Here is a 22,898-nt window from a genome sequence, read left to right on the forward strand (position 1 = left end):
AATGGTTAGAAAAATCCCAGGAGATTAAAAATGCCAGTCTTAATCCTGGCATTGCCTAACTTTTCAGTGCTGTACTTTACAATCTCAATGATATTTTAAAGAAATCTGCTGCCTCTCTATAATTTAGTTGGAACTTACCTGCTTGGTATTGTACTTTCAGCACAATAAAACTATCAAAATGAAACTAATTCCACAACACAGTGTCGAGAATGTGGACCTGACACTCACACTGCCTGGTAGTTTCCATATCTGCTACCTGCTTCAAACCTCCATAACCAGACCTTTGCTAGCTGGCATAGTACCTGACAGAAGTAGCGGGTTGCTATTACCAACAAGGACCACATACCTATCTTTTCAGGCATGCAGTAATATGTGCAAAGCAGAAACATGTTGTGGTCAGGAATCCTGCTGTCTGTTCTAATCCTAGCATGGGTCTTCACTATTACAGGCAGGTCCTTCAGCTTTCTGTCTCACCCAAATAGTATCTTTTCTGCACTGGTGTCCAAGCTCAGCCAAAAATGCTAGATTTTTCTTCCACACTAACAGACTAACGATCTCCTAAATCAGCATTTAACCTGCCATAGATTCTTAACCACTTTTCAGAATTAAATTATGGTAATTTATGAATACAGGTTAACATTACAGTCTGCTTCTTACAGCAGTTAACACTACTATAGGCTGCTGCTTCTAAATTTCAAGACTCAAATCTCCTAGAATACTACAGGTTTCCCAACTGAATTCACTGTCATGTTATAAACTCTGTACTGCTCTTCAGAGAAGTCACACATCTCTGTTCCTAGGTTTTTTAAAAAAAACCACTGTATTCAAGCGTACTGAAGAGCTAAGGAATCAGATGGTAATTTCCACAAGAACACTTCAATTTTGATTGCAGCAGCAAAGCTGCATTTGCAATAACTGTGAATACCTAGATGATGTGTTTTAAATTCCAGTCAAGCTGCATCAAAGCTTCTGTTCTCCAAAACATGCATGCTTGCAGAAGAAAAACAAAAAGAAAGGAAAACTTTTGCTTCAGACTTTCTCTTGGCTAAGGTGTGTCAATACTAACACCTTATTTAGCAGTGTCTACTTCTATCTGCACTTTACATTATGATGTCTCTGCCTTCAATTTCAGGCCATTCCAACAAGACTAGCTTAAGGAGGGTTTAGTTTCTGGTATATTTTGAGAACTGCCTACAAAGCACAGCACTTCCCAGAATACTTACATACTGCACACAAAAGCAGCATCCAAAGCATCATCAACCACACTCCTTCAAAATTTAGTACCATCTAGTACAGAGATGGAAGTTAAAGACATGATCCAATTCAATCTGCTTCTCTTCCCTACACTGAGACTCTGACAGCCCTTGCTATTTCCCTTTTTTCTCTGTCTTAAAATTACTACAAGGACCAGGACAGAGCAGCAGTTTCAAACTACACAGGCACCTATCCTCAATGATCCTACAACCTCTGAGATGGTCCAAGACCATTCCCACCACAGGTACACAAATGAGAACTCATGCAGAGTGAGAGGGAACACTTCATACACCTCTCTACTTCTCTTTTGTCAGTCTGAGAACAGGCAAAACAAAACTGGAAGATGCTGACACTGGAGGTATTTCTCCCTTGGAGTAGAAGTAAAAAAGAATGCACCTGTATATATAGCAAAACAGAACGAATCACAAAAAAAACAAGCAAACAAAATCCAACCTATACTCCCTCCCTTTTTTTTTTTTTAATTAATTAGGAAAACGAAAACATTTTACATCAGAAAAAAAAAAAAAAGATGAATTGTAACCTTTAGCAAAAATCCAAAGGTTAAACTAGATGTACTGTCTCTAGAACCAAAGATAACCATTTGTTATCTTTCTATGTAGCAGGTATAATTTCTATTAAAATTTATTACCTGAGTCAGTGAAAAGTATTCTGTAACACTGAGTATCATATTGACACTGTCAAAATAAATGAAAATATTCAGTCACAAGGAAGGAAGATATTGAAAAGAACTCAAAATAATAACTGCATCTGTGTAAAGTTTTTATATCTTTTTTCGTATTTATGTCTAAAAGTGGCAATATCTTTATATTCATTGAAATGCCTTTGAATACTTTGAAAAGGTCTGAATAAATATTGGTAAACTTACAACTGCAGAATAAAAAGTTATTATCTAAGTTTTGACACAAAGTAGGTAAAGCGCAGGATATTTCAGATGGGGTTCAAGCTCTACAGAATCTTCCTTTCTTTGCATTTCTCTGAAGTGGTTTAAAGAGTTGGCCAGCAAATCCACAAGCAAAAAGAATTTTTCCATTGATGAAGAGAACTGTCAGCACTAAACTAAGCAATTTCAGCATAAATGCCATCAGCAAAGGGAGAGTAGCAGCTAAAACCCACAGATACCCCAACATTACCATTACAACTCAGCCACGAAGGATCACCTAGTCCACTGTTGCTGACAGCAGGTAATTGCAGATGCATGTCAGGAAAGCATGAGGATCCATGCCACAGAGGGTAGAGAGGAGAGTAGTCTGCATTCACCCTCTCTATATTAGCTTTCTTTCTGTTCTATAAGCACAAAAAGCCTGCAGCAAATCAACTACTATGCTTCAACGTGATTATCATTTAGTTTGATTAGAGGCATGATCTTTCAGTAACAAAATGCTAATTTTACAGAAGCAAGCATTAAAAGTTAGGAAATGACAAAGTAGCATATGGAAAAAGATTTGCTTCTGGTGAATACATCATATTACAGTCTTCAGGGGCATGATCCTGTGCAATTTTTTCCACAAGTGCTGCCTCATTGTATATACAGGATAAAGGAGTTCAATGCATGAATAGCGCACAGTGTTTTTGATTTTCTCATCAATCTTCAGTCTGCAGCCTCATGCTTTATTCAATATAGTCAATTCTTCAAAGCTTTGAAAGAGGATTATTAATTTTCTCATAAGCTTTTCTCTTGCTACCAACAATTACAGTATTTCACAAAACACAATTAACGATTTCATTTTCTCAAAATCCCAAAGGAGAAGTGTTATAGCCCATTTTCCAGTGGAGAATGGTGGTACCTAAGATTACACTAAGGAATTTTCATTAATCTAGGATGCCTGAGTTGAGGTGACAAGGACCTTTTTAACTCCCATTGTAGACTGCATTATATGAAATTTAATGTGCAAAGCACATTTTTCATTCACCTCAGCTGCATGTATCAAGACTGAGCAACTCTAGCAGAAGGAGACCTCAGAGCCACAGTTCATGTAAGGAATATTCCAGAGAAAGGATCAAGAGTAAGTGGCCTCTTGAAAATGAGCCTGGTATAAAAAGAAAAAAAATCGGCTCAGCAAATTCCACAGCAGACTCTGGAACAAAATCTAATTCACCAGGAAAATAATTAACTAAGCACCGTACCATGATCCTTCACCTGCAATTCCTAGCTTGAAATTTCATCTTCAAAGTTGCTTCATCCTACAGCCTCCCTGCTTCTCAGACCTGACACATCCATTGAACATTTATCAGCACTGAGACAATGTTCCATAAAAAGCTGCTGTGACTGTATGTTTACGAGATTTCATAAAAAAAAACAATGCCATAATTTTTGCATTGGGCTTGAAATTTTCAAAATCAAATAAAATTATTTTTGTGGTATAATTTATATGTAATTTTCCTTCATTAAAATAAAAGGGCACCTCTCCTCTCCTAAAGTTAAGAGTAGGTGGCATCATACTGACACCCACATGAACCACAGGTAGAGAAGGAAACTTTTAAACTACTTTGTAGTCATCTGCCACCTACATTAACAAAACCACCGACAGGACTAGGCTGTCAGTACAACAGCATTGACTGGTAGGCCTTAATACAATAGGCTGTCTAGATAGTTGCTGCTAGCAGTTATCTAGCCTAATTGCTCCATATCTCTCCCACTCTGTTTTCCTCTCCAAATCATTGTCCCAGTCCCATCTCTCTCATCCAGCCCATCCAGGTTCCCAACCCAGTTACAGCCTGCCTTATTACCCAGATTTAGGACCACTTCCTGTTTCAGGAAGTTCTCCTCAGACCTACAAAGCTTCAAAGTGGTCTTCTGGGTTTTTTCTTGCTCAACCTATTCCTTCCCATGTCAGCCAGCATTAGACTTGTTTCCAGAAACTCACCACAATTCCCACCCCTCAATTCTCTTCTCATTTCTTGGCCCAGACTTCCCCCTCTCTGGATCTTTGTCTGGCAGTTTGGTTCTCTCCAGCCAGCCCACTCCTTCTTTACAGATCTCTCGTCCTTCATTCCCAGTCCCACTCCACGGGCGGTTCTATCAATGCTCCCTGCCAAAACAGCACACATTTTCTGCCCAAAATTTCTAACAAAATTTTAACCATGTGGAGCCCACTCCTTCCTTCCACCAGCTTCTTGTCCCAGATGATTTGTTAGTCCCTTACTGCCTGTCTGCCTGCCTTCAGCTGCCAATCTTTCTAGCCAGTCAAGTCCCACTCAGTTTCCTTCCTTCCCAAATCAGACCCAGGCTCCTGTCCCTGCTACATCACCTGCCTTTTGTTCCTCCTATTTTCTCACAGCTTCCTCCTCCACATATCTGAAATGACAGCAGATCACCAGCAGCACAAAACACTGAGTTTTCAGCTGTCAATACAGTGCCTGACTTCATCCCCTCCTTGAACTACCTATTATAAGGAACATGTGGTTCCACCAGGGTTGGAGCTTATTAAATTATAGCCTGTAGAGAGTTTAAACGGTTCATTAACATTCAGGAGGTGCAAGAGGTCTAGTTTATCCAAAATAGACAGTCATTAGGCTTTTAGCTACTAAAAGAACATTCCAAAAACTTCCCTGGGCATGACCAAGCTGTATTTTTTTCAGATTCCTGACTAAGTTTAAACTTAGCCTTAAGTCTCTTAAAGGAAGACTTTAAATTGTTTTTTCCATTCTTTTTTTTTTTTTGTTAGAAAAAAAGCACAACTGTGATGTCAAGAGCACTCTTAATTTTCTGTGTTTGTTACAAAGCGTGTGATGCTCAACATTTTCAGAAAAATGTGATGAATTTTCTTCATGATGAAAAACCTTTTTGTCTTCCCTGCTGTCCAGCTCAGTGACACCCGACCTGCTGTGGATGAACTTCAAAAAAAAAAAAAAGATCTCAGACCGAAAAAAAAAAAAAAAGAAAACTATTTTTTTCCATATTACAAGCACTTGATTCTAAGAACTCAGAGGACTTTATGAGGCAGAGCAGCCTGAAAACCTTAATCACTGGGAAAATCTACCAGCCTCCACAAACTGTACAAAGACTCCGTGGGAGCTACGTTATGATCCTCAGTGTAGCAGCAGCTCAGCTGTTCCACTAATTTCAGGTTTCTTGATGCATACTCAAATTATTTTAATAAAAAACTTTTTTACTGTTTTTTTGAGAAAAAATAAATGCTTTCTTCTGTGGAAGTTCTGAATTCCAAGTCCAATTCTGACTTTCATACTCTTAGGAAAAAAAGAAAAATTAAAGGGGAGGGGAGAGTTAAATAAATAAAAAAATCACAGACTGCAGTGCTTCCTGGTACTATTACACCAGCAAATGCTACGAATATTTAGAAGCTGCCTCAAGTATCTTATTTGTTGAAAAGGAACTCTGCCATCATTGTTAACTGTTTATTACCAGTTACTAATGATAAAAATCTTCAAGAAAACCTTGCACTTCAAAGGATATACCAATTAGGGAATTTTAGTTTTTAAAACTGGAAAAAAAAAAAAAAAAAAAGGTCATTTAAGTCAAAGAAGTAAACCTCAAGGCTTATTCACAGATTTGCATAATGCAGCTGCAGATCATCATTACAGTCAGGACAGCAACTCTATAACTATAAATATAGCAGTGCAGAAATTGCTGCATTAGACTGAAATCTGTGCACTGTACATTCAATGTTGGGTGTTTTTTTTCCTCTTTCCTGTCTTCTTAGCCAGAATAACATTGACACTAATTTTCAGTTTTATTTTCATTTTGTATTTCAACTTCACGTCTAAGGGATTCTTCTTGATTTACGTTTAAGAGACTAAGCTATCCAGAGGCTTCAACAATTTGAAAGAAATTACAATTAATTGAATTTCTAAATTATTGATAATTGGTAATTTTGAAAGCAATCACGGTACTTAATTAACAATAGGCAGAGGTAAATCTCGGTGCAGGGGTACATGTTATGTACAAGAGGGGGAAACGTGGTGGAAGTATTTGCTCATCAGGCCGCACTGCCTCAAGAAAGGAAATAGAGCAACTCTGGCTTGAACTTAGGTGGTTGCAATATTTATAGCAGAACATCTTTTCATTCTGTGCTAACATGGTTCAGCAGAGCCAAGTTTCCCCTCTGAAGGATCTGGCAACTGTGGCTTTCATGTTGTATAATGCCACAAGCACTTATGTAATTGCTTTTCCTCAGAAACCCAGAATCCCACTGTACAGGTAAAGATAATGAGAGTCAGAGCAACTGATGACTTGCCCAGGGAGACTGCTGTGCATCAACAAACAGACAAAATCCACCTCTCTGGATCTTTAGCTTACAATTTTGACACTAAATCTTCCTATCGGTTTAGCGCTGAATCATGGCAATTTAAAAAATTCAGGCAAAAAAAAAAAAAGTTTTCCCATAATCTTTTTTTAATGAAAAGTGGGGAATGAGAACTACAGGAAAGTTCTGAAATTTTCTTAATATTTAACAGTGGTTGCCGACCAAATTAGGTCTAAACACTAATCTTCTGACTACCCTGAGATCATAAAGTCACAAAGTCAGTGGGGAAAAAAAAACAACTAAGCGATTGAACTGCACTCAGACAACTGGGACTAACTTCTGGAGCTGACATAGATCTGCTCACCCCTTCTATTATACAGATTAAATTAAGATCTGACTACATTTTGAAAAAACAATGCCCTGTGAATGAACTCTATTCATCTGTTATTTTCACATGTACATCTTTGCCCCAGGATTGTTAACCCATTTGTCTTAATTTGGAAAGAATTATCAAGTTGCTTGAAAATGTAAAGCAATATTGCACTATAAAAAGATGACAATCCAACCCTATTCCTAACAGCATATTGACATAGAATGTTTGACAGAAAACTTAGCTTTTTCCTGGGGTTTTAAATGTAAAGTACACAACATACGTAAACCTAACCCTCAGCATCCCTCTGTCAAGGGATCCATCTCAGGAACTCCTCACCCTGTTTGAATTTTTATACAAGTATAATTGCTTTATTTACAGTGTTAATACAACTACTGAGTAGGGAGGAAAAACACAAATAATTTTAAGATTGTGAATCCATGTAGTTCACCAGCTCTTAATTTAGTCTAGAAAAACATCTATTTATAAAAACATGGCGGTGAGTGCATGTAAGAGCAAAATTAATTTGTTGAATCCTTGCTCCTTCTTGCTATCAAACCAGAGTTGTGTAAGTAAAAGTGGTTTAATAACTATTCATTAAAATCTAGCTCTAGACTACTTTAAGACTATAATACAGAGATTGAAATATCATCATTTCTCTCTATGCTGAGAATATGATTTATTTTTAGTATATTGATACTTTGCATGGAAAACGCAGTACATGCATTAACACCATGTGCTGAGAAAAATCAGTCTCTACAATCAGCATTATGTCTCTTGCTGCATAAAAGTACATGTAACAGCCTTGAGAACCAACATTTTACCAAATCACTGGGGCTGATTTTATTGAAGCTTCCAGCAGACTGATTTTCATCTTATTTTCATCTCCTTTTTTTTTTTTTTTCCAGATAGAATAGTTCAGGCGTTTGCAATACAAAGAATACAGAAAGAAATTCATCTTAAAGTGCTGAAGTGTTGCATGACAGAACAAATGGGAGACACTTCAATGAGGAAGTTATTTAAACGAGAGAGAAAAAAAACAGCTACAACAGAAAGTTTTAAAATACTGAATTATATTTCATTACTTAATTATGACATGTCCATAGCTCTCTATATTACATTTTACATAATCCTAAGAAAATATGGACATTTTAAGGCCCACAGAATGCTATATACCCAAGTTAAACATTCCAAAATTTTGGCTTTAAACTGTAATTCCTATATGGCACTGCTGGTAACTGCAGAACACTCACAGGGATTCTGAATGCCTCAGTTATGCAGTTTGGACAGATTTATTTTTCTACATTTTCTTTTTTTTTCAATAGTAAGTTTTTCAACTTCCACTATCGAAATTAACACAAATCAGTTTAGTCACACATGTCAATGGCACACTTTCCAGACCTTCATAGTCTCATCTTGCAAAACGGTATCAAATACCAGTTTAAATACCCTAAGCTATACTTTTGTGGAAATTTAAACCACACTATAGTATAACACTTCTATTAACGCTTTCTTTCGTAGAAGCATGGTAGAGACACTTTTACAGAACTTACCAAGTATCTTTCTGAAGAGACACTGACTAAAATAAGATCATCTCCAACACGCACTTTTTCACCCTCTGATCGTTGCTTGGAAGCAGGATGGATGGTCCACCAGCATGCCTCACCTGTATGATTGTTGAGTAATAGCAGAGAAAGAAATTAAAAAGAAAATGCCCAACATTATTGCCATTACTTTCACATTTATCTCGGCCCCGAAGTTCTGATCCAGTTTTCAGCTGGGTAAAGCAAGTGTCCATGTGTTTTCAATAACTGCACTAACTTGTCACAAACTCATCTGGTTTTAATATACGTATACAGAAAGCAGCAAGAACTCTGGAACAGTGATTCCACAGTTAAGTAAGAAGGCAGCACTCTGTTCTCTATACAACCTGATCCAACTTCCTGTTGCTGAAGAGCTTCCTTGTCATCTTCATTCCACATTATGGAAACAATGCCAAAGAATATTCCACCAAGAATTAGGACAAAAAAGTGGAGCAACCCATCACTAAGGGGGAATAAAAATAAGCACAGAATCACAGAACATTGGAATAGTTAGGGTTGGAAAGGACCTTAAGATTATCAAGTTCCAACCCCCCTGCCATGGGCAGGGACACCTCACACTAAACCATGTCACCCAAGGCTCTGTCCAACCCAGCCTTGAACACCGCCAGGGATGGAGCATTCACAACTTCCCTGGGTAACACTACAATATTGCTTAAAATAATATTTGAAAGATCTCATAAATCCAAATTCAATTATGTTTTTCCACTTCTGTGTCTCTAATTACCCAGAATATTCCTAAGTACTAAAGTCACAGATTCTGTTCCTATGATAAACCTTGGTTTCCTGAACAAAAAGCATGCTTTTCAGGAAACAAACTCTTTGCTCTTGGAACTGTTCAATTGTTGCTGTTATTACTGTTACTGCTCCTAGCTAGAGAAAGGCTTTAAAAACAATCACTTTTATTATTTCATATTAAACATTTGCACCAAACTGATGTCATTGTAAAAAGCTATATCAGCCTAAAAAATAAAATAAATCCAAGTCACCATTCCAAAACTTAAACAGAATATTTAAAATATTTATTTAAAATAAATATAAAAATAAATAATTTATTTAAAATAAAGTTTAAAAAATTTTTGTGGAAGGCTTCTACAAGAACGGTAACTTCAGTCCTTGCTTAAATATAAATGTATGATGTTGACTCTAAGTATCAATATATCTCACAGAAAAAAAATTGCATAATCTATTAGAAAATTTAAAAATAATGCGTAAAACATGGAAATACCGATTTGGTTTAATCCTTAAAATAGTCTTAATTTTTATGTGATTTATACGTATTTATAGGTCTTTTCTGATTTTTAGAATGAAAGTATTCTTCATTATACAGTCTTTTAAACTAGTGTTTACCTGTTGTGTCCTCTTGCAATCCTACATCAAATGCCAGCTTATCCATTGAAGATCGAGATGTAGAGAGGCAGCATAGATACTATCAAGATAAAAAAAGCGTGCATCACTAGTCCTGCTTAATTCTGATAATGCATTGAAATACAAAAAAGCCACCAACCTACTAATACAGGATTCACTATTCTTTCATTGTCCCCACTAGTTACTATCAAGGGCATACATGCCTGTGAATGGCACTCAAGGAGACTTGACAACAATACATGTTTTAAAATAACATGGTAAGAGTGGAAATAAAGGAGCTGGTTGCACTGAATTTCAGCTCCATGAAACCTCACTTGTAATTAAGGATGTTGAATCCCATATAATTCATCAAGGAACTGAAGAGTAAGACTTCTGTCCAAAATATATGCAGGAAGGAAATTTCCTTTTCCACGTAGCCTTCAACATATGTCTAGGTTGCCAGCCAGATGCCAGCTGTGGATTCGGTCACAGCTTATGCAACATGCAACATCCAAGGGAAAAGAAATAAGACATCATCCATTCAAAACACAATTCATTATGGAGCCAGACTTATGTTTCAGCATTCATTCAGATATGAGCAGCTTGGTTTCGTACTTCCAAGCATTTACTCCTCACAAAGGTTTCCCTTAATCATGCGTAAAATAATTCTTCAATGTGAATAAGTCTCCAGATATCAGTAAATGGCAATAGTCTGGGCACTTTCAAACATAACTTTCATACAAAAAAAAGAAATCACTGCTGCTGTCAACTCCTGTTACATACCATGCCACTGTAGGAATGGCGCAGCAAGATTGCATGCCCGTAGAGTAGCGTTCTATGGCCACCACCCTGTGCAGACTGAAAGATAAAGAGACGTGATATACTGGTATGTTGTATTAAAACGGGACCTTTGAGAAAGAAAAAAAATAAAAAAAGAGATTCTCATCAGTCTCTCAACATTCTATGGCAGAGTTATTTCCTGATAAAATGCTATTCAGGGATTAGTTCAAGAAGGCCGTTTTATGAATGTGTTCTCCAGTTTTGATTGCTTCCTAATATAATGACCTTTTAAGTCCTTGGGACAGATCTAAGGTAGAATTTGGACAGCCAAATCTAGAAGCTACTTTTCTATTAGACTTTTTCTATTAGAAGCGCTCAGTTCACTAATGAGGAAAATGCCGTACTTTGCACATCACTTATTTGGTATAAAATACATTCTAGAATCCCTCTTCCTTGGGCTGAAAGCAGGAGGTCGCCAAAGAGCAGCAGCTTTGATGCATCACGCTACCCTCTGCATTCTCATGTACTGTTAAATCTCTCCATATTCACCCATTTTTCCTCCAAATTATCATGTTTCTACAAAGAGAGTATGCTGCAGGAGCTTCTGGAATACTGCCCCTGTTATACCAGAAAATATTGATGATATATCAACTGCACTAAAGATTATCAACCTCCAGACTGCTTCATCAACCTCCAAACTGCTCGGCCCACAGTGTTGAAATGCTACCAGACATGGACATTCTGCTAGGCCAGGTATCTGTCTATCTGCTAGGCCAGGTAAGTGCTCAAAGATATCCAAAATAACTCAACAGGATTTGGGGGTTCTGAAAATTCAGAAATCATGTCCGACTAAATGTTCCTCTTGAGAAATGCAGCATAAATCTTGAATGAAATAAAATTAAAGTGATAAAATTCACTTTTATCCCAAGAAACCGCAACCATTTTTTCCACAATATTTTTATTACAGTTTCTACTTATCTATAATGTTTAACCACTCATGAAAAAATACATTTTGTTAAAGCATGAACAACCCTTCAACTTCTGCTGGACATTTAGGAATTTATTAGACTGAGATGTAACTGAATGACACTGGTCAGGATTAGAGACTGTCTGACAAGACACTGTCAGGAGCATAAGTCCATATTCCTCTAACAGAACATCTCATATAACTTGATGTACATCACACTCTTCAAGCAGTATCGATAAAGACATATTTTTGAGTCTATAAATGTGACAAGTCCATAAGCAGCATCATTCTTTCATATAGGTCCCCTCATTTAATCTCCTATATACAGCATTTACACCCTATCTTTTATCATAGTAGACTGACCTGTTTGACTGCAACATCAGATTCATTACAGAATAAATTGGAAACAATCACACTATGTTATCTCTCTGGCAGCTTCATTTCAGTGCTGAAGATCAATTTAACTGAACAACTATGATGGCAACACACAATTATTGCCCCTCATTTACTGGTTATCCTTCCTTATCTTAAATCCCCTAGCACAATAGTTATTGATCTTTGAGTTATTTGGGCCGTTAAAAAAACAAGGAATATGTGGTGAAAAAGCAAATAATAATCTTAGCACTTTCAAGAAACTGCCAAGAATTTCTGGCTTTTATTTTTATTAAGGAGAGAGCATCTTGACGGACACATGGTATATTTTGAGTTTCAACAAACTACATGGCAGTCAAAATGCAAGGAGGCACATTCCATAATCTCTCTGTAAGGCTGAGTGACATGACTTTTTATTATGAAAGAATAAAAGTCACGGCCTGTCACAGACACAGTCTTGACAGTAAGACATGAAGACTTAGCTTTGTGCTACCATTAATATCATCACTTTTTCGAAAGGCACAAGGTACAAATGACAGATTTGATAATGTCAGGACCACTGTGCCCAAGATGAATACTGAATGTCTGCTGCTCACTGGGAAAGAGGGGACCACCTGCTCTGAACATACTGCCTTACTGACATTTCAGATTTGCCCAGAAGCTTTATTAACAGCAGCCATAGGTACCCAACCAACAAAGTCCCGAATATGGGCAAAACTTTGAAATCTCATTGGTATTTTTATCAAAATTATTCTGGGTTACTAGCCATAAATTTGGTACCTAACATATAGATTCAGTTGCCTGTTGTACAAAAGATCAGAGGAATAATGTGATCAACAAAATTACAGCTGTGTTATCTTTCCCTTGTTCTGGCCATATAGATTTGTCTGTCTAGCATCTATTTTATTAAATGCCCATTTGTATACAAACAAGAGAAAGGTGGGCTCAAAAAATTTTTCAATCATTTGTATAACAAATCGGGCAGCGATTTTTTAGAAAAATTTTTCTCAAGAGGATTACAGTAGTTCTTCTTACCCTAAATTATTTTGCCCATTAAAAAATCCATGCAAGTTTGCTGTTTCTTTGACAGATACAGAGTTGCAAAAAATATTTCAAGAATTTTCCACTTAACAGTTTCTAAGAGAAAATTATAATCAAGGCATCCACATGGAGGGAAAATGAAAAATTGAAACAGAAAATACAAGAGAGGCTAGAAGTGAAAGCTGGTACTTCCATTTTGGAGCCTGTGTTCCAGGATATATACACACCTATAAGTTAATTTCATATATTAAAGGCTCATTTCCTAAATAAATACTCAGCATTTATCTTTATGCCAGAAGCTGCATAGTAAGCTGCTGGGTCATGACTGTCTACTGAAAGAGCCTTTGATTTTTCAAAATAATCCATTCCTACCTAAAATGTTGCAGAGAAATAAAACTTTCCCACGTTTAAAAAAAAAAAATAAAATCTAAAAATTAAGAAGTTAACAATCAGACCTCTACAGTAAAGTTGCAAGATTCAAAGATGAGATTTGCCATTGCCACTGGAGTTTCATCAAGTTTCTAGTAATATTCAAGCAATAATATTTCAGAAGACACTGAAAGTGAGAATTCTTGGAAGCCACAATCCATAATACCCACAGATTTGTGATTAATTTGAAGTCACCTCATTAACCAAAAGCCATTGATAAAGCAAAGGCAATTTAGAATACAACCACGATTATAGCTGAAGCATTCAAAACACATAAAAAGCTTTCATGTTCAATGCATTGTTAGACCAGGCAATGTGTATAGATTACTAAGATCTGAGCTGCTTAATTTAATGTAATGTGTAATGTTGAAACAAAAAGAAGGAAAGTAAGTTAAAATGGGGAAATAGTTATTTTTTTGTTTTCCTAATAGAATAAGAATGCCAAAAAACCCTTACAATTTTCAACCTACAAACTATCTAGTAAAATGTACAAATTTCAGCACAACCTGGAATATTTACAATATAGACTGAACCAAAACATATAATATTTTACTGTGAATACCAATCCTGCCATAAGGTACTTTACACATGACTCAACAAACCATTTATATCTGGTTTTATGCGATTTTTTATACACACAACTGTCATATGTACAGACAAGCAATCACCTGACAGATTTAAACAAGTATTTAATTGACATTAACTCAGAGAGTAGCACTCAAACCACCACTGTGCCTATGGATGCATTGCTACACTTATGGCCATTCATGAGAAGCTGAAAGAAATTAATCATGGTGACATTGAACAAGGGTTTTGGAGACATTTCTGCTTCTGGGAACCTCATGACCAAAATTTTTAGAGACTACTGAATGAACCTATGGCATCAAAGAAAAATTTGAGTAAAATAGCCGCTACCTTAGCATTCTTTTCAAGATAACAGCCTTACTTCTACCAGAGAAAAATATTTCTTAGACCAAGTACTCTATGCAAGCAAATGCTAACGTTTCTTTGCTGACTTTTCTTCATAGATCTACACAATCTCCAAATGTTTGAAAATGAAAAAAGCTATAAGCTTCAGGGATGTACCAAAGAAAGACAAATATGTGAAGCCATGTACATATACAGCATAGTTATTTCAGTGTTTTGTGCAAAGCTTTTTTAATATTGTCCTTAGTCAGAAAACTAATGATTGAGAAAGCCTGACAGCAATTGCATTTAGCACAAGGCTATTTGGACAATTCTAGTCCCTCATGGAAGAAATTAAGAAATATTGGAATTTGTCACAAGAAGACAGGCACTGAAGCACAGTCTCTACAATATCACTCAGTTCGTTTTTTAAAATGACATTATGGCTTTTCCAGCCTCATTCCATGATGGACCCGTAACAGCAGAATAGAATTAGGGACATATGCTATAGGAAAAATAACAGTACAAAGACTAGATTTTAAGGAAGTATTGTTTTGAAGGACTTAAAAAAAAAAAAGAAAAAAAAAGAAGTGAAACAATAAGCTACAAGATATCATATGGATTGTGTTTTGGAAGTATTTACTATAATTTACAGTAAATTATGACCTAATTGCAACCAACTGCTTAGTTGTTATTTCCTCTGTGCCCCAGACCCAGCCATATGAAACACCAGCCCAGATAGTCCAGATGGATCTTAGGACCACTCAATACTGCTCTGAATAGGATTCTAAACCAAATACTACACAACTGTTTTCATGGCACTGAAGATTTTTAACATGTGAGAAGCTGTATAGTAAAGAAGCAATATGATCTCTGTTTTTCTTCACAGCTTTTTTCCAGGCAAATAAATAATGTTCATGGTTCAAATATGACTTTTAAATGTACACTGGGGTAAAACAGCATCTTTTAAGCTGAGTACTTCCACTTCACATTGAAGTTTAAATGGAGCACAGTAATGATGGCCATCTTACACTTAAAATAGATGCTAGAGACAACATCATGTCTAATAGAGGACATCCATATTTACATAAAAATATTTGCAAATATTACTGCCAAAGCCTTATTTTCTCCATTATGAGTGTGTTCGAAGTTTCATAAAGCTCCATAGTTTAGTTCTTATATTATTAGAAAACTATGGAATGATGAAAAACAAATCATATCTCTAAATCTAAACAGTTTAAATGTGTAAGCAGAAGTATATAATTAAACACAGAATATCCTACTATTACCTGCTTTGAATCCTTTTAAATTAAAAACCACCACCACAAAAAATGAACTAAGCAGGAAATTGCACCCACAAGTTATGGAAGCCCTAAAAAATTAAATATAAACAAAGCACATGTTACTCCAGTAATGGAACCTTCTCAGATCTCTACCCTGGGACTCATGCTGGAGCTCTCAGATTTCCCATTCAAGAGCAGTCTTTACATTCTGAAATTGTGGATTTGATCCATTAGAAAGAGAAACCAAACAGGAAATGTGAGTCTGATGACAAGTATTGGCTTGGGGAAAAAAATAAAATCAACTACCATGTATTCTGAGTAAAAGTATATTTAGGTCCTGGACTATGTTGTTACTAGTCAGAAACCACCTCCGATCAGAGGATCAGAGACGTAAGGCTGTTGGTGTTAAATGCCTTTTTCAAGAGGCTGATGAAAATTAGTAAACCTGCAGGCGAATACAAATATTTCACCTGAGCTGGTTCTTAAAATAGAAAATGGAGTGCAAAATGAGGAACATGTGCTTTGTTTATACCCCTGGCTCTAGATCAGGCATGTCAGTTTTGTGGGATGAATGTCGGCCAGAGTCCAGAAAACCCCAAGCAACAGTGATAACAGAATGTGCAGAAACAGGCTGAGTCACTACAGAGCTTGTGAAGTAACCCTGGAAAAGAGCTAGAAGGCTTGTGAGACACATTTAGTCAGGCAAAACTAAGCAACTGACACTTGGAATAGCAACGCTGAGAAATTACATCTCCAGCAGTGTTGTACAACTTAAAAATGCTGCAAGTAGTAAAGACGACAAACAAAGCTACAGAGCGTGAGCCAAGGAGTTTTACGTGTTCTTTTTGCACATATAAACATCCATTTTCTTTAAAAATCTTGACACAAAAAAGCCAAAACTTTCCTTTCCAAAGTAACAGCATCCAAGCCCAGAAGCCTTGAATTCTACCACAACACAAAATGCTAATGAGTCCCTTCTGCAATTACCATGCTCTTGGGCTGCCATTTCCAGTGGCTGGCACCAAACCCACAGCATTTAGCTGCTTAGAATTTAAAGATGCAAGGAATTTAAAGACCAATTCACTGTCATGTGGCACTGTGGTAATAACTCTTTTCACCCCACTTGTACCAAACAACCACAGCTCCAAATGGTGAATTCAAGCCAAAACCTCTGTCTTCTGTCTCACTGCAGTCTATATTCCATGCTACAATGAAGTAACAAAAAGAAAGCTGAACCTATCTAGAAATTATATATGCTGTATGTATTCTAGTCTTTACACCTTACTTTTAAATCACTATTTAGTTGATCACTTTTTCATGGAATTCATTACAAAAGTGTAATTCCTGATAAATACAGATATGGAGATTAGTATATCTGATGACTCTGCTGGTACCTACTCTTAGTCAATGATGGCCATTGTGACCTAAAAAAAAAGGCAGGGGATAGGGGGAAAGAGGGAGAAAAAAGAAACAAAACTATCTTCTTTCACCGATATCATCAGCAGTTACCTTCTATTTTGTGTTGTGCCAAACCAAAGAACAGGAAAAATCTTTTTAGCTAAACTACAGGTTTCCTAAGAATGGCTTGTATTAAAAGCTGCATCACCATGTGTAATTATGCCTCATATAAATATTACATAGAAATCTGAACCTGAATTAATCAGTCGACCAACAAAAGTCATGAGCATGTCTTATTCACTTAGAAAACAGAGATACTTTGCCATCCATATTAAAAAAAAAACGGAATCATTAGTAAAGATGATGTTTGTGCCAGCACCACGCTAAATGATCCTAATTTATCTAATATTGATCTGTCGAAAGGCAGAATGAACAGCCACATAAGAAACACTTCAGATACATCTCATGATTAATATTAGCAATGGTACATTTATGTTAGCACTTTTGCAGCAATGGGAAACTTCATGTCAATTAAAAGCAGATACAGCAGTAAAAAACAAACAAACAAAAAAAAACAAACAAACAAAAAAAAAACCCAACAAAATAGTACTGATCATCTGTTTCAAGCCTTCTATGTAAAAAAGCATTTATATTTATGGCTGAGGCAATCCTCCCATTACAAACTGCTACTTTGAAACATTTTCAGCAGCTTGGAAAAAAATTGCCCAAGAGGATAAAATTCATCAATTTCTCCCTCAAGCCTCGTGAATATTTCTCTTCCCCCATACTCCTCCTTCACTGCATAGGAGTTGAAAGGAATTTCTAATAAAAATCTTCATGGTTATTTCAGAGCTGCATAAGTGGAGGAGGGAGGCATTTTTTACAGGTTGAGGACCATGCCTAAGCTTTTTCTGTTGCTGTATGATACAAGGAATGTGAATCATCCTTGTCACTTGAGGAAAAAACCTCACAGATAAAGAATAAGGCAGACAGGCAAGTGGGAAGAAAAGATGGATCAGCAGAGGAGTCATGCTAAGAAAATTCCTCTGACATCATTTAATCCAGCCCTTAAAATAGCACTGCTTATCTGACCCAGAATTCCTCCCTTTTAGACTGACAATGAAGCAAGACCGTACCACAAAACAGCAAACTTGTAGGCAATGAAAATCAGTAAACAAATGATGAAATGGAAATAGACTTTGATAATTAAAGGAAGGTGTAGAAAAAGGATAACCAACACATCTTGGCTAAAATCACAGCCAATTATTCAAATGTCAGTTATTGAAAATGTTTGGAGGTTCACTAAGTGCTTTGTCATAGTGTCAATAAATAATAATACAAATATATATTGAAAAAGTAAAAGCCCTGAGAAGCAGAGCTCCTGCATATGCTTATGACCTGAGGCAGTGAAGTGCAAGTGACCCACAGCCTAAGGGCTCCCCACTCACCCCACTGAGACACCATACAATCCCAAGAGCATTCTGTGACAGAAGAAACAGTGTGCTATCTCTTCTTTCCAAAATGCCCACATGTCTCGAGACCATTGTCTCAAGATCTCTTATTTACCAGACAGTGTTATATTCTCACTGAAAGGAAGGATGAATTGATAATTACAGAAGCCAGACCAGAGTCCTATTTTCACAAAAGTGCCTGCCTTTGGTTCTTCATAATCTAAATAAACCAAAACCCCAATTCAAGTTAGAGTCCAATGGTTTCTAGACAGAGTCTAGTGGAGACTTCAGAATCTAGTGATTTCTAAATCCAAATTTTTATAACATTCATTAAGTGCTATTTTAGTGAAGGCAAGTTTGATGCCAATGTTAAAAATAAGGACTCACAGAATCATAGAATAGTTAGGGTTGGAAAGGACCTTAAGATCACCAAGTTCCAACCCTCCTGCCGTGGGCAGGGACACCTCACACTAAACCATGTCACCCAAGGCCTCATCCAACCTGGCCTTGAACACTGCCAGGGATGGAGCATTCACAACCTCCCTGGGCAACCTATTCCACAGCCTCACCACCCTCTCAGTAAAGAACTTCTTTATATCCAATCTAAACTTCCCCTATTTAAGTTTTAACCCGTTACTCCTTGTTCTATCACTACAGTCCCTAATGAAGAGTCCCTCCCCAGCATCCCTATAGGCCCCCTTCAGATACTGGAAGGCTGCTATGAGGTCTCCACGCAGCCTTCCCTTCTCCAGGCTCAACAGCCCCAACTTTCTCAGCCTGTCTTCATACAGGAGGTGCTCCAGTCCCCTGATCATCCTTGTGGCCCTCCTCTGGATTTGTTCCAACAGCTCCATGTCCTTTTTATGTTGAGGACACCAGAACTGCACACAATACTCCAGGTGAAGTCTCATGAGAGCAGAGTAGAGGGGCAGGATCACCTCCTTCGACCTGCTGGTCACGCTCCTTTTGATGCAGCCCAGGATACGGTTGACTTTCTGGGCTGTGAGCGCACACTGCCAGCTCATGGTAAGTTTTTCATCAACCAACACCCCCAAGTCCTTCTCCGCAGGGCTATAAATGCACTAAATTAAACTGCAGGAATTCACAGAAAGTATAATACCAAATGTTTAACTTGCTTACCTTCATCATAAATTTCTGTAGAGCCATGAGAAGGGGAAAAAAAGAGAAAATGTGAAATGAGTATTTGCTTTCAGGTGCTTAAAATGGGACTTGTTTTCCTTTAAAAAGTGAGTGGGATACACAGAACTACAAACCACATTTAAAAGGAACATTTGTCATTGCAATTAGCATAATTATTAGTTTGTGCTGGAAAGCAAAACAGCTGCTCAGAACAAGGCTTCATCATTTTTTTATGCAATAGTTTTCTCATTTGGGGTTTGTTTTTTCTGTTGGTTGTTTTGTTGGCTTTTTTTCCCCCCTTTAAATTATATAGCACATTAAATACTTATTGCTTAAAGATAAAAAGCAGTACAGGTAAAACAGGAGCCATGCCTGATCGTCTTGGACAACTTGCTCTGCAGGTAGCTTCTAAGTAAGTACAATGCAAGTTGTAAGGTCCTGCATTCAAAATGCAGTGCTGGAGAGTAACACCACTGTTCTAGTAACATATGTTATGTAAATGCACAGTAAATTAAGAAATTAAAAAGTTAGTAATATTGCAGTGATTAAAAAAAAATTCAGTGCCACATGACTGATATCAGGAGATTACAGAAATTTTTAGGTTAATTTTCATGAAGGTTGCTCAAGAATACAAGGAGAGTTGTACATTATGTTACAAGCAGTGATTTGTTTTTCCTTGTAAAAGTTCCATGGCCACCTTTTCCTCTTTTGACCTCATTACTTCATGCTTTACCATCACAAAGTTTGCAGCAGGACTGAAGTTTGGCTCTATCCCACATTAAAAGAGAGTTTAATGGGAGAGCTTCCAAGTAAGACTGGGTGCTTTCATTTCATACATGCTTTTAGAACAGAAGTATCTGTTCTCAGAGATGTACAAGATGTTCTAGGGGAAAAAAAAAGAAAAAAAAAAGTATAATCTTATGATCGCATAATGTTTCAAAGACTTCTCTCCTTAAAAGTTTTCTAGGCCTGTTTGGTACTTAGACATTTGGAAACAAATTGTCCAAAACTAAAGATCACGTCCCCTGCCCACAATCTCCATAAAACAAATATTTAGAATACAGTGTGATCATTTTGGCATTATTATTACCCCCATTTCCTGCAAACCAGATATTTTGTTTTTCTTTTACGAGGTGGCTCCAGAAATCAAACAAGTTTTCACTGAGCTGCCTACTGGGTGATGGGGCATAAAGTCATTAACATATAAGTAAGTTAATTTTATGATTAATTCAAATTTAAAAATAATCAAATACCTCAGTCTTTTTCAGCTGTCATTCATCTGTGAATATGCAACCCCCACTGATTTTTCCATACTACAAGTACATTAAACAATTTCACAACTTGTGTGAAACCTTCTGGTTCTCTTCCTGACAATTTGTAATCTCTTAACTAGCTTCAAATTAAAGTGAATAGTTTATCTCTTCCCTTGATACTAAAATGATACAGCAGCTTCTTGTGTTGTGATGGACTTGCTGGAAGACCAGAATTAACAGCTCATTCTCTTCAGTTGACATATTAATTGAACTGTAACAAAGTAGAGAGAAACAATCGTCGTCTGCATGGTTCTGTCATATCATGTTCTTCAGAGTCACTCTGATTCCTTAATAATTTTGCAGATGGGTTACATGTTATTCCTAGAGACTTAAAGTGCCATGAACAGTCAGTCCCCCTCAAGCTAGAAAACCTGAAAGATAACACTGGGTGTGGAACGTCTGAACACATTATCCACCTACTGCTTCAAACCACCAGAGGAAGAAATATGAGACTTAACTTTTATAAAAAATGCTTTGTCTTCATGGCAAACAATTAAATACATATTATGCCCACAAATATGAAGAGAACACCTCTGTGATGCTCCAGGGTGAGCATGAGAAGGTACATGTCACGAACTGTGACAGCCTCAGCTGCCCAGCCACCAGCAAATGGACAGGACATAAGGTTCCAAGTACTCCTGTCACACCCTTCTACAAGAGTCTTTTCCAAGTTTTTTAGACCAAAATTCTTCTTAGCTAAAGGAGAATGCTTACTCTGAATATCATTAACTCTCAGATTTAGAAAAGAATTAAAAAATAAAAATAAACTAAAAATAAAAAAATCACCCTGAAGCAAGACAACAGAAATTAGGCACTTTGGGTAGGCAACAGGCTGTCACGCTAGAAATTTCTCCAACTCGTCTTCCACACAGGGAGGACCCTTCTGCTCCTTCACACTTGCTCAGGACAACAGCACACATGAGTTTCTGGACTGAAATTAGCAATTCAGAATATGTTTTTGAAAATTAAACAGATAGAACAGACCTATAACTTGAAATTTCTTAGTGCCATTCTAGCATCCTGTCCTGGTTTCAGCAGGGGTAGCATTAATTTTCTTCCTAGTAGCAGGTACAATGCTATGTTGGGATTAGGATGAGAATACAGTTAATGAGAATACAGTTAACACATTGATGTTTTAGTTGTTGCCGAGCAATGTTTTCAGAGAGCCAAGGCCTTTCCAGCTTCTTACCCCACCTCATCAGTGAGTGTGCTGGGGGTACACAAGGAGCTGGAAGGAGACACAGCCAGGACAGCTGACCCAAACCAGCCAAAGGGATATCCCATACCACATGGTGTCATGCTCAGCATATAAACTAGGGAGAAAGCTGGCCAGGAGCTGCTGCTCAGGAACCAGATGGGTATACTCAGTATCGCTGTCATCTCCATACTTCAGAAGCCATCTATGCGAAACTATTAATAATTACATCTTTTATCTTTCCAGCCAGCCCATATACGGGGGAGATAAGTTTCTCCATCCTCCCTTTCTCCTCAAGGCTAATTACAATAGCCCTTTAGAATTCTGAATATCCTTGAGATGTTCAAATCAGCACATTCCTATTGCTGTCTTCTCAATGTGTTTTAGGTCTGCTTTAGGCTTAAACAACTATTTAAAAATATCACCCAAAGATATTCCCTAAAGGTGGATAGTTATATGGCAAGGTGTGCGACAGCACTGGCAAGTGCCTAGGACAGTGGTCACCTCCAAGGTTTTGGAATTTCACCCCTGAATAAGTGCAGAATCCTAAAAAATTGGTAAAATATTTGGAAAAAGTATGCTGTCGCCCTGGCAATTCCAGAGAGAGAGACAAATCACTGCAACATGCTGGGTCCTGGCCCATGCCTACAGAGCCCTGTTCAACACTAGTCAGTACCCTCAAGGGGTAGAGAAGGTCTCTGGATCAGAGGACAAAATGACAGGCACTGAGGTTACCCCAATCCCAGAAATAGGCACCGCAGCTGACCCAAAGAATCAACCTGTGCCAGTATCAGTTGCTCCTTCTTCACATGAAGAAATACTGGAA

The 22,898-nt window shown here is 37.2% G+C and overlaps 1 protein-coding gene across 5 annotated transcripts in view; it reads right to left on the reverse strand.

Moving 5' to 3' along the window:
- RYR2 (ryanodine receptor 2) overlaps positions 1-22,898 on the reverse strand; it is a 380,332-nt gene that overhangs the window by 229,631 nt on the left and 127,803 nt on the right. For 3 of the 5 annotated variants that reach the window (XM_061471190.1, XM_061471194.1, XM_061471191.1), the window contains exons 5-8: positions 19,565-19,579; positions 10,581-10,655; positions 9,801-9,879; positions 8,403-8,515 (exon numbers count right to left, since the gene is read on the reverse strand). In XM_061471190.1, coding sequence (XP_061327174.1) covers positions 8,403-8,515; positions 9,801-9,879; positions 10,581-10,655; positions 19,565-19,579 — 282 coding nt within the window. The remainder of the gene's footprint in view (positions 1-8,402; positions 8,516-9,800; positions 9,880-10,580; positions 10,656-19,564; positions 19,580-22,898) is intronic. The other 2 variants (XM_061471193.1, XM_061471195.1) reach the window with 1 other exon arrangement.

The sequence above is a fragment of the Pezoporus flaviventris genome, unplaced genomic scaffold (assembly GCF_033815535.1).
Source record: "Pezoporus flaviventris isolate CSIRO_AGI_PZ_B2104156 unplaced genomic scaffold, CSIRO_AGI_Pfla_v1 ptg000066l, whole genome shotgun sequence".
Taxonomy (NCBI): domain Eukaryota; kingdom Metazoa; phylum Chordata; class Aves; order Psittaciformes; family Psittacidae; genus Pezoporus; species Pezoporus flaviventris.